Here is a 12973-nt window from a genome sequence, read left to right on the forward strand (position 1 = left end):
AGGATTAGTCAGTCAGTTAGTGGGCCCCACGGTCCCATAGTAACCGCGGTGGTGGCAGTTTACTCTGAACCAGTGGGTGACGTTGTAATCACCCGTGTCTCACAGGCTCCCTTCTGAGTTGTCTGCGGCTAATTCTTAACGGTTCCTGCGCATTGACTGCGACCAGAGTTCGCACGATCTGTGCGCTGGCACCGTTTAGAAGGCTAAGTGCGGTCAGCCACTGAGGGCTCCTGTGACAGTGAATGATGCAAGAAACCTCTTTTTTTCCAAGTAACAACAGCAAGTGATTATGTGGGGATGTTCCTTTAAAAAAAAAAAGTTGAAAAGAGAAGTTGTGTCCAGAAATTTGTTCAGTACTGTATATACTTCTTCTTCTTCTTCTTTATCTTCTATATCTTCTTCTTCTTCTTCTATATCTTCTTCTTCTATATCTTCTTCTTCTATATCTTCTTCTATATCTTCTTCTTTTATATTGTCTTCTTCTTCTTCTTCTTCATCTTCTTCATCATCATCTTCTTCTTCTTCATCTTCTTCTTCATCTTCTTCTTCATCTTCTTCATCTTCTTCTTCATCTTCTTCATCTTCTTCATCTTCTTCATCTTCTTCTTCTTCTACATCTACTTCATCTTCAACTTCTTCATCTTCTTCTTCTTCTTCATCTTCTTCATCATCTTCATCTTCTTCATCTTCTTCATCTTCTTCTTCTTCATCATCTTCATCTTCTTCTTCTTCATCTTCTTCATCTTCTTCATCTTCATCTTCTTCATCTTCTTCTTCTTCTTCTTCTTCATCTTCTTCATCTTCTTCTTCATCTTCTTCTTCTTCTTCATCATCTTCTTCTTCTTCATCTTCTTCATCTTCATCTTCTTCATCTTCTTCTTCTTCATCATCTTCATCTTCTTCTTCTTCATCATCTTCATCTTCTTCATCTTCTTCTTCTTCATCATCTTCATCTTCTTCTTCTTCATCTTCTTCATCTTCTTCTATATCGTCTTCTTCTTCACTTATTTCTCTTTTCAAATTTTTTTTTTTACAGAAATGCAGCTATTTTTGAGCGTAACAAATAGCTGGTGGCGCACGCATGTTGGAAGCGCCATTGTATGTGCTCCCTGGCAGTGGAAACACACAGACAGCAGGAGGTAAATTCAGCAGCAGGAGGAGGAGGATGAGTGTGTGGCAGCAGGCAGTCAATGAGGCAGGCAGCGTGACATAATAGCCCTGGTACCTAGCGGTGATACCAGGGCTGTAAATAAACACAGCAGGCAGGAGGTCCCAGACAGCGGTCGTGCAGCCCACATTGTGTCCAATACACAACTGGGACAACACAGTTTTCAACCCGGGCACTTCAGAAAAATTAAACCTTTTTTTTTTTTTTTTTATGGTTTTGTAGTTTTGGTTTTACAACCAATTACACAGATATAGCTATTTTTTGACGTAATAGCTGGTGGCAGAGTGGCAGCAGAAGGTAAATCTGTGTACCCTGGCGTTGGGAAACACAGACAGACAGACAGCAGCAGCAGCAGCAGGAGGAATGGAGGAGTAATGTGAGCAGCTATTGTTTGACGTAATAGCTGGTGGCAGAGTGGCAGCAGAAGGTAAATCTGTGTACCCTGGCGTTGGGAAACACAGACAGACAGCAGCATCAGCAGGAGGAATGGAGGAGTAGTGTGAGTGTGGCAGCAGGCAGGCAGCGTGACATAATAGCCCTGGTACCTAGCGGTGATACCAGGGCTGTAAATAAACACAGCAGGCAGGAGGTCCCAGACAGCGGTCGTGCAGCCCACATCGTGTCCAATACACAACTGGGACAACACAGTTTTCAACCCGGGCACCTCAGAAAAATTAAACCTTTTTTTTTTTTTTATGGTTTTGTAGTTTTGGTTTTACAACCAATTACACAGATATAGCTATTTTTTGACGTAATAGCTGGTGGCAGAGTGGCAGCAGAAGGTAAATCTGTGTACCCTGGCGTTGGGAAACACAGACAGACAGACAGACAGCAACAGCAGGAGGAATGGAGGAGTAATGTGAGCAGCTATTGTTTGACGTAATAGCTGGTGGCAGAGTGGCAGCAGAAGGTAAATCTGTGTACCCTGGCGTTGGGAAACACAGACAGACAGCAGCATCAGCAGGAGGAATGGAGGAGTAGTGTGAGTGTGGCAGCAGGCAGGCAGCGTGACATAATAGCCCTGGTACCTAGCGGTGATACCAGGGCTGTAAATAAACACAGCAGGCAGGAGGTCCCAGACAGCGGTCGTGCAGCCCACATCGTGTCCAATACACAACTGGGACAACACAGTTTTCAACCCGGGCACCTCAGAAAAATTAAACCTTTTTTTTTTTTTTTTAATGGTTTTGTAGTTTTGGTTTTACAACTAATTACACAGACAGATATAGCTATTGTTTGACGTAATAGCTGGTGGCAGAGTGGCAGCAGAAGGTAAATCTGTGTACCCTGGCGTTGGGAAACACAGACAGACAGCAGCATCATTAGGAGGAATGGAGGAGTAGTGTGAGTGTGGCAGCAGGCAGGCAGCGTGACATAATAGCCCTGGTACCTAGCGGTGATACCAGGCCGTAAATGAACACAACAGGAGGTCCCAGACAGCGGTCGTGCAGCCCACATCGTGTCCAATACACAACTGGGACAACACAGTTTTCAACCCGGGCACCTCAGAAAAATTAAACCTTTTTTTTTTTTTTATGGTTTTTTGGTTTTGTTTGTAAAACAAATTACACAGATATATAGCTATTGTTTGACGTAATAGCTGGTGGCAGAGTGGCAGCAGAAGGTAAATCTGTGTACCCTGGCAGTGGGAAACACAGACAGACAGCAGAAGGGCAGTACACAGCAGCCCACTGTAGGTGTAAAATGTGTGGCTGCAGGCGACGTAATAGTCAAAGTGAACCAGGCTGGCTTAGTGAGCAGGAGCCAGGAGGTGGTAAAGGGTGGTAAGGCACATTAACGATGGTTCTTAGCCAGTTCATGTCCCCCTCTCGCCGACAACAGGGGCCAGGAACTCGCCTTCCACCCACGCCTGGTTCATCTTGAGAAACGTCAGTCTGTCCACAGACTTGTGAGACAGACGTGAGCGTTTCTCGGTGACCACACCACCAGCTGCACTGAAGCAGCGCTCGGACAGCACGCTGGAAGGGGGGCAGGACAGCACTTCCAGGGCGTACTGCGCCAGCTCGCTCCAGATCTCCAGGCGCTTGACCCAATACTCCATGGGATCAACAGGGGCATCGCTGTCAAGCCCGCTGTAGGACCCCATGTAGTCAGCCACCATGCGGGTCAGGCGCTGGCTGTGACCGGTGGAGGATGCTGCTGCATGCACCTCCTCTCTAGTCACTGCTGCCGGAGCCTCTACAGTCCTGTAGAGCTCGTGGCTGAGAGACAGCAGGTCTGTGGGGCGCTTGCTGCTGGATGCAGGCACCTGCTGCTGCCTCTGTGCTGGCTGCTGGACAGTGGGGGTGGAAGGCTGGGGGAAGGCTTCCTCCAAGCGCTCAACAAGGGCCTGCTGCAAGCTCCTTATTTGTTGCGCTGGGTCTCCTCCTGCAGGCGGCAGGAACTGGCTCAACTTCCCCTTGAGGCGTGGGTCCAACATCATGCTGATCCAGATGTCCTCCCTCTGCTTCATCTGGATCACCCTGGGGTCTCTGCGCAGGCACGTCAGCATGTGCGCTGCCATTGGGAAGAGGCGGGCCACGTCTGCTGGCACATCGACGGCAGTGCTGCTGTCCTCATCCTCCTCCTCTGCCTCGTCAGCCTCATCCTCTCTCCACCCCCGCACCAACTCAGCTGCACTGTGCTGCTCCCCCTCATCAGCAGCAAGGTCAGTGACCTCCACCAAGTCCTCCTCCTCCTCCCCCTCAGAGGTGGACTGTGCAGCTGCTTGCCGCTCCTGCTGGTCCAAGGCTGCCGCTCCCTGTTCCAGCAAAGCATCGAGGGCCCTGTTCAGCAGACAAACCAGGGGCACCCACTCGCAGACCATAGCATGGTCCCTGCTCACCATGTTAGTGGCCTGCAGAAAGGGAGCCAGCACTAAGCACACCTGCTGCATGTGCCTCCAGTCATCATCGGGGACGATGGACGGGATGTTGCTGGTCTTGTCCCTTCTCTGAGCGGCGGAAACAGTGGCCAGGGCAAGGTACTGTTTGACAGCGCGCTTCTGTTCAACCAGACGCTCCAACATCGCCAGGGTGGAGTTCCAGCGAGTCGGAACGTCAAGGATCACACCGATGGCGTGGCAGATCCAGCTCCTTTTGCACGTCTTCCAGGCTCGCACAGGCTGCAGCCGAGCGCCGGAAGTGACGCACAACGTTCCTTGCCGTTTCCAGCAGTTCGCCCATCCCCTGGTAGGTGCGCAAGAACTTCTGCACCACCAGGTTCAGCACGTGGGCAAGACAGGGGATGTGGGTCAGGTTTCCCCTGTCTATTGCGGCAACCAGATTGGCCCCATTGTCGGCCACCACCTCTCCGACTCTGAGGCCTCTGGGGGTCAGCCAAATCCTCTCCTGCTCCTGGAGTTTGGCCAACACATGGGTTGCCGTCAGCTTGGTCTTCCCAAGGCTGACCAAGTGCAGCAGCGCTTGGCAGTGGCGGGCCTTCACGCTGCTGCTGAGGCGGGGGGTTTGGCCAGGTGTGCCGGAGGATGGCAGAGGATCGGAGGAACCTGCTGCAGTTCCCCTGACCCTGCGGGGTGGCACCACCCACTGTGTTGCTGCTGCTGCTGTGCCCGCTGCTGCTCTCCCATCCTCACCCCCTTCCACCAAGCTGACCCAGTGGACAGTGAAGGACAGGTAGCGGCCTGTCCCGAAGCGGCTGCTCCAGGAGTCCATGGTGACGTGGACCCTTTCACCAACCGCGTGCTCCAGCCCTCGCTCCACATTGGCCATCACAAAGCGGTGCAGTGCAGGAATGGCCTTGCGGGAGAAAAAGTGTCTGCTGGGGAGCTGCCAGTCTGGGGCTGCGCAAGCAAGCAGCGCACGAATGTCGCTCCCCTCCTGCACGAGCGTGTACGGCAGGAGTTGGGAGCACATGGCCCGTGCCAGCAAGCCGTTCAGCTGCCGCACGCGACGGCTGCTGGGAGGCAGAGCCCTAACCACCCCCTGGAAGGACTCGCTCAAAAGGCTCTGGCGTGGCATTTTGCTGGCACGGGAATCAGCAGACACAGCGGAGGAGGCCACTGAGGACTGGCTGCCAGAACAGGCCTCAGTGTCGGCGGCAGGAGTTGCAGAGGGGGGAGGAGCAGTGCGTTTCCGCACTCCTGCTGGTGCTGCTGGAGGAGCAGGAGGGCGGGTGGCTGCTGTTGCTGCTGCTGCTGAAGGCTGTGACGTGATGGGTGTGGTGCCACTGCCAGCACCAGATGCCTTCAGCCTCTGGAACTCCTGATGCTGGTGGAAATGTTTCGCAGCAAGGTGGTTGATGAGCGAGCTGGTGCAGAACTTTAAGGGGTCTGCACCTCTGCTCAACTTCCGCTGACAGTGGTTGCAAGTGGCGTACTTGCTGTACACTGTGGGCATGGTGAAAAAGCGCCAGATTGGTGACAGAAACATCCCCCTACGGCATGGAAGCGCTGCTGCCTGTCTCCCTGTGGTGGTTTGGGGGGGGGCTTGGGGGGCTTGGGTGCGGCTGGTGGTGGTACTGGCAGATGCTGCTGCTGCTGCTGCTGAGCCTGAGACACCAGCAGGCTGTGGGTCCTGCCTACTGCTGCTGCCAATGCTTGCAATGATGCGCCTCCTTGCAAGGCCCACAAGAGCATCCTCCTCCTCCTCCTCAGAGCTGCTGAGGACGACATCCCCTGGAGGTGGTGGCACCCAGTCTCTGTCTGTCACCGGGTCATCAACATCCTCCCCCTCCTGAAACATGTCCTGCTGGGATGAGGACCCCCCAAACTCCTCTCCTGATGCATGGATGGGCTGCTTGACTGTCGCCACAGTCTTGCTGTCCAATCCCTCATCCCCCAAAGTGCCCATCAGCATCTCCTCCTCAAGATCGCCAACAACAGCAGACAATTTACTCATGATGCCTGGGGTCAAAAGACTGCTGAATGACAGGTCGGCGAGTGACGGTGAACTGGCCTCCTCCCCAGACCCTGCTGGGCGGCTGCTGCGAACAGGGGTGGTGGTGGTGGTGGTGAGGGTGGAGGCCTCAGATGCAGAGCTGATGGCGGGCTACTCATCCTCCGTCATGAGTTGCACCACAGTGTCTGCATGCTTTTCCTCAATGGGACGTTTCCGACCCGGCTGGAGGAAAATCGGAGCAGGTGCTACACGCTGCTGCTGCTGTGTCTCTGCAGCGTGAGTTGCAGATGCTCCTGCTGGGCGGCGCCCAAGGCGTCCACGGCCAGTGGCTATGGGAGGAATGTTAGCCACTGACGCTGCTGCTGCTGCTGCGGAACTGTGCATGGTGGCGCGCCCGCGCCCGCGGCTTGCCACAATGCTGCTCCCTCTCCTCCTGATTCCCTTGCTGCCCTTCCCCTTGCCCAAACCGCGCTGGCTGCCACTTCCAGACATCTTCGATGTTTTGGGCGTATAGACAAAAGTTTTTTAAAAGGGCGGGTGAAAAGTGGGGTACTTTAATGGAGTGGGTTGGTGGGTGAGGTGACTGAGTGAGTGTCCCTAGTACAGTAAGTAAGTAGTAACAGTCAGGAAGTACAACTAGCAGTTACAACTTACAATAATCAGTAGTAATCACAAGTAAATTTAGTGTGTGTACACTACAGACAGTGAGTGCACGCACGCGCAAACACGCGCAGGAGCTAGCCTATGAACAGTGACTGAGTGAGTGTCCCTAGTACAGTAAGTAAGTAAGTAGTAACAGTCAGTAAGTACAACTAACTAATTACAATAATCAATCAGTTATCAGAAGGAAATAGAGTGTGTGTAGTGTGTACACAGACAGTGAGTGCACACACGCAGGAGCTAGTAGCCTATGAACAGTGACTGAGTGTCCTAGACTCCTAGTACAGTAAGTAGTAACAGTAAGTACAACTAACTAATTACAATAATCAATCAGTTATCAGAAGGAAATAGAGTGTGTGTAGTGTGTACACAGACAGTGAGTGCACACACGCAGGAGCTAGTAGCCTATGAACAGTGACTGAGTGTCCTAGACTCCTAGTACAGTAAGTAGTAACAGTAAGTACAACTAACTAATTACAATAATCAATCAGTTATCAGAACTTGGAAATAGAGTGTGTGTAGTGTGTACACAGACAGTGAGTGCACACACGCAGGAGCTAGTAGCCTATGAACAGTGACTGAGTGTCCTAGACTCCTAGTACAGTAAGTAGTAACAGTAAGTACAACTAACTAATTACAATAATCAATCAGTTATCAGAACTTGGAAATAGAGTGTGTGTAGTGTGTACACAGACAGTGAGTGCACACACGCAGGAGCTAGTAGCCTATGAACAGTGACTGAGTGTCCTAGACTCCTAGTACAGTAAGTAGTAACAGTAAGTACAACTAACTAATTACAATGATCAATCAGTTATCAGAAGGAAATAGAGTGTGTGTAGTGTGTACACAGACAGTGAGTGCACACACGCAGGAGCTAGTAGCCTATGAACAGTGACTGAGTGTCCTAGACTCCTAGTACAGTAAGTAGTAACAGTAAGTACAACTAACTAATTACAATAATCAATCAGTTATCAGAAGGAAATAGAGTGTGTGTAGTGTGTACACAGACAGTGAGTGCACACACGCAGGAGCTAGTAGCCTATGAACAGTGACTGAGTGTCCTAGACTCCTAGTACAGTAAGTAGTAACAGTAAGTACAACTAACTAATTACAATAATCAATCAGTTATCAGAAGGAAATAGAGTGTGTGTAGTGTGTACACAGACAGTGAGTGCACACACGCAGGAGCTAGTAGCCTATGAACAGTGACTGAGTGTCCTAGACTCCTAGTACAGTAAGTAGTAACAGTAAGTACAACTAACTAATTACAATAATCAATCAGTTATCAGAACTTGGAAATAGAGTGTGTGTAGTGTGTGTACACAGACAGTGAGTGCACACACGCAGGAGCAGCTAGTAGCCTATGAACAGTGACAGTGAGTGTCCTAGTACAGTTACAGTATATAACTACAATACTAATACAATCAGTAGTAAAGGACAGCAGAAATACTGGTATAGATGAGAGAAATAAACAGAGGACAGGAGGACAGCTGCCCACACAGGCAGGCCCTGAGGCCTAAAGCTGTAAGCCTGCAGCAGCTGGCCTGTCTCTATGTAACACAAAAGCTACTAACTAAAATACAATGTCTAACTAACTAACAACAATATAGGTGTGTATAGGAGGTGTATGTGAGCAAAAACGCTAGGTAAATGACCACAATAAAGCTCTTGCTAAGCCAAAGCACAAAGGAGCAACTCTCTCTCTATGCAAGTCTCAGGCAAGGACGGAGAAACGTAACATGGCGGCCGCTATTTATAGGGTAGGGGCTGGCCAGGGTCCCCCTCTGTGATTGGCTGCCGTCAGAGGGCCTGGGAGCCCTCTGATTGGCTCTAAGGACATCAATCTGGGCTATGACGCTATTCGAGCTCGGTACCGAGCTCGAATAGCGCCGTTTGCTCGAATAGCTCGAATAGTGAATGGGCTATTCGAGTGTACGCGAATAGCCCATTCGAATAGCTGCAGCTATTCGGAGCTCGAATACCGAGCTCGAATAGCTGAAAAAGAGCTCGAATATTCGAGCTACTCGAATATTCGAGCTCTGCTGAGCACCACTGATGCAGAGATAGATGCTCCTGACAGCTCATGGCAGGCTCCATGTTTTTCTGTCAAATGTGTCGTCATGTCCTGCCTGCTTCCTGATCACAGATAAGCTCCTACTTGAACAACACAGTGTGCAGTGAATATTAATGAGCCATGCGGCTAGGAACAATAGCTGACTCCTGCAGAGTACTCTGCCCCGAGATTTATCAGTGCTACACGCTGGACTGATTACAAGCTTCTGTAACGTCTCATTAGCAGCCGAGGGGAGGGCCCCAGAATGCTTTGCAGTTTAGTATGCGGCTTGCGTCCTTATGGGTCTATAACAGACTTGCTGATAAGCACACATCAAAGGTAACTGAGATTTTTATCTTCACTAATGGCTTTTGGGCTTCCTTCTAAACTGTTTAACACAGGAGAATAGAGGTTTAAATTAGCTTCTGCAGCCTGACAGTTACTCTTTAAGGTTTTTTTCCTTTAATTTCGGAAAATTCTGCGGAAATAATTTTTTTTTTCTGATTTAGAGGTTTAGCAATTCCGTTCCAACAGCCTGAATCGGAATTGACCTAATTCCGGCCAGAATCGCGGAATTAAGACTTCCACGGAATCCAGCGAGCATCCCTAATACCCGCGCATGCGCAGTGCCCTGCAACACAGCTGCACCGGGGACTCCACTGCAGGAGATTGTAAGTGATCAGGAGGACAGAGATGGAGCAGATGGACTATTGGGGGGGCGGGAGAAAGTCCCAGGTAAGTATAAATCCTTGCGTATTCAGGTTTCCGTTAAGGTGCACATTAATGGTGCAATTTTTAGCAAACAATCATCTTTTCGATTAGATCATTTACATTGAAAGAACATGTTTAGTCAATTTATACCACTAAAGATCCAACTTGCGATCGTATCTCCCCCAGTTATGATCATATCTATGAAACCGATCGATAATTCAATAATTCGGGATCGATTGGACCCACCAGCCTCTCTGTTTTCATACAATCCGATCTGAAAAGTCTAACTGATAATACAGTTGTTCACTAAAAATAGTACCTTTTTAATGGGTACCTTTATTGAAGTTGGATCACCCCACTAAAGGTAGTGTGATTCTGACCTGATTGCTAAGCTAACCTCTGTGAAATCGATATTTTGCTACCCCAAAATCCTTTTGTACTGTTTAAGTGGACCTGAACTCTTGCACAGGACAGAAGGAAAATGTATGTATTTAGACAGTTTAGCCCAGGCATGGGCAAACTTGGCCCTCCAGCTGTTGAGGAACTACAAGTCCCACAATGTATTGCAGGAGTCTGACAGCCACAGTCTCATAAAGGCAAATGCATTGTGGGACTTGTAGTTCCGTAACAGCTGGAGTGCCGAGTTTTCCCATGCCTGGTTTAGCCTGTCTAATCCCCGCTCATCTGTGTCTCATCACCACTGTAATATGATATGGAGGCTGACATGTTTGTTTCCTTGTAAACAATGCACATTGCCTGGCTGTCCTGTTGATCCTCTGCCTGTAATAAATTCAGCCATAGACCCTGAACAAGCATGCAGGTCAGAAGTCTATAACAAATCTGACAAGATTAGCCGCATGCTTGTTTCAGGTGTGTGATTCAGGCACTACTGCAGCCAAGTAGATCAGCAGGGCTGCCAAGCAACGGTATTGTAGAAAATTAATATGGCAGCTCCATAGGTCTCTCCCTTTGGATTCCTTTGAACAAGAATGAAGAGTTCTAACACCTAACAAAGTTTCTAACGCAGAAAGAAGAATCCTTGAGACTCCTTTTACACCTGCATTCCGTTACCCTAGTTTGCTGCAAGGGGCTGCAAACTTTTACACTTATTGCAGTTCCTTGCGGTGAACCAGGAGTGTCCAATCCGACGCAAGGGTAACAGCGTGTTACCGCAAGCTCCGCCCTTAATGCAACGCGTGTTGTGTAAACGACAGTGTGTTGCACTGCGGACACATACGCAAACCGACGGCACACATGCACGTACTGTTGTTTTTATGGTCTGCTCATATATCGGTTATTAATGCCAACAGAATATAACTGTTCCCTTATTTCCAGGGTGAGTAAGATGTATGAAGCCAGCAGCTCGTTCTCTCATGATCACGGGTTTTCCTGTGATGTAGAATCCAAGGCGAGTATACAAGCCGGGGTTCCATTTATCACCTCTGGATCTTTGAAAGTTGGGATTGACCTCGGCACCAGCCACACCTGGAATATCACCAAGACCAATACAAACAAGGTACCGTGTCTGACAGAAGCTAGAGAACCAAGACAGGGAGGTAAGCCCTCTAATGCTTGTGTAGGAGATTAGGCTCCTCCCAGGATTGCCACCTACCAACCATATGGGAGATGTCTCTCCAATAGGAATGTATGAGACTAGATGGTATCTCACCCTAACAAGCTGCATTTATTACTGAAATAATGTCATTTTAAAGGGGCACTATGGCGAAGAATTGTAAAATTTTAAATATGTGCAAACATATACACATAAGAAGTGTGTTTTTTTTCCAGAGTAAAAGGAGCCATAAATTACTTTTCTCCTATGTTGCTATCACTTACAGTAGGTAATAGAAATCTGACAGAAGCGACAGGTTTTGGGCTAGTCCATCTCTCCATAGGGGATTCTCAGGGATATATTTATTTTCAAAAGCACTTAGTAAATGGCAGTTGCTCTGTCCAACTGCCCAAAAAAACTGTGCAGGGAGCAGGGAAGCTGGCCAGCATCCATCATTGTTTAAATCCTTTTTAGGGAATATCTTTATAAAGAATAAGAGCCTTGCTGAGAATCCCCTATGTGGAGATGGACTAGTCTAAACCTGTCGCTTCTGTCAGATTTCTACTACCTACTGTAAGTGACAGCAACATAGGAGAAAAGTAATTTATGGCTCCTTTTACTCTGGAAAAAAACATATTTTATGTCTGTTTTCACATATTTAAAATTTTTACAATTCTTCGCCATAGTGCCCCTTTAACTAGAGAGACCCATTATACAGTATCTCACAAAAGTGAGTACACCCTAAGTGAAGAATGGCAAACCTCTGCCCAAAGTGTCAATATTTTGTGTGCCCACCATTTGTTTTCCAGCACTGGCTTAAAGGACAACTGTAGCAAGAGGTATGTTGAGGCTGTCTTATTTATTTCCTTTTAACCCTCCTGGCGGTCTATTAACCTCCTTGCCGGTTATCCCGAGCTCAGCTCGGGGTAACCTGCGCAGGAGGATTTCTCAGGCCCCGCTGGGCCGATTTGCATAATTTTTTTTCCCTACACGCAGCTAGCACTTTGCTAGCTGCGTGTAGTACGCGATCGCCGCCGCTCGCCGCCGACCCGCCGCGCCGAGCCGCCTCCCCCCGCCCCAGACCCCTGCGCAGCCTGGCCAATCAGTGCCAGGCAGCGCTAAGGGGCGGATCGGGGTTCCCTCTGACGTCACGACGTCTATGACGTCGGTGACGTCATCCCGCCCGGTCGCCACGGCGACCGGGGAAGCCCTGCAGGAAATCCCGTTCTCAACGGGATTCCCTGCATACTCTGATCGCCGAAGGCGATCGGAGTGGGTGGGGGGATGCCGCCGCTTAGCGGCTATCATGTAGCGAGCCCTGGGCTCGCTACATGATTTAAAAAAAAAAATTTAAAAAAAAGTGCGGCGCTGCCTCCTTGCCGGATTTTTTAGACCGGCAAGGAGGTTAAAATACGCCAGGGGGCAGTGCAGCCTTTTTTTGTAATTTTTTTTATTTAAATCATGTAGCGAGCCTAGGGCTCGCTACATGATAGCCGCTGTGCAGCGGCATCCCCCTACCCTCTTCGATCGCCTCCGGCGATCAGGAAATCCCGTTCAAAGAACGGGATTTCCTGGAGGGCTTCCCCCATCGCCATGGCGACGGAGCGGCATGACGTCACCGACGTCATCGACGTCGTGACGTCACCAGAAGTCCCGATTCACCCCTCAGCGCTGCCTGGCGCTGATAGGCCTGGCTGTGCAAGGGGTCTGGGGGGGGGGGGGCGGCGCTGTGCGGTGAATCGGCGCGGGGCGGCAACGATCGGTGTGCTCACGCAGCTAGCAAAGTGCTAGCTGCGTGCAGCAAAAAAAAATTGTGCAAATCGGCCCAGCAGGGCCTGAGAAAACCTCCTGCGCGGCTTACCCCGAACGTATACCGCCAGGAAGGTTAAGTAATCCCAGTTGCCTGGTTATCCTGCTGATCCTCTGCCTCTAATACTTTTAGCCCTAGACCCTGAACAAGCATACAGCAG

At 49.6% G+C, this 12973-nt stretch overlaps 1 protein-coding gene across 1 annotated transcript in view; it reads left to right on the plus strand.

The window, feature by feature from the left end:
* Positions 1 to 12973, plus strand: part of LOC137562598 (uncharacterized) — a 62326-nt gene that overhangs the window by 14285 nt on the left and 35068 nt on the right. Inside the window, exon 3 of the mRNA XM_068274102.1 lies at positions 10787 to 10967. Coding sequence (XP_068130203.1) covers positions 10787 to 10967 — 181 coding nt within the window. The remainder of the gene's footprint in view (positions 1 to 10786; positions 10968 to 12973) is intronic.

This window comes from Hyperolius riggenbachi, chromosome 1 (genome assembly GCF_040937935.1).
Source record: "Hyperolius riggenbachi isolate aHypRig1 chromosome 1, aHypRig1.pri, whole genome shotgun sequence".
In the NCBI taxonomy this organism is placed as follows: Eukaryota; Metazoa; Chordata; class Amphibia; order Anura; family Hyperoliidae; genus Hyperolius; species Hyperolius riggenbachi.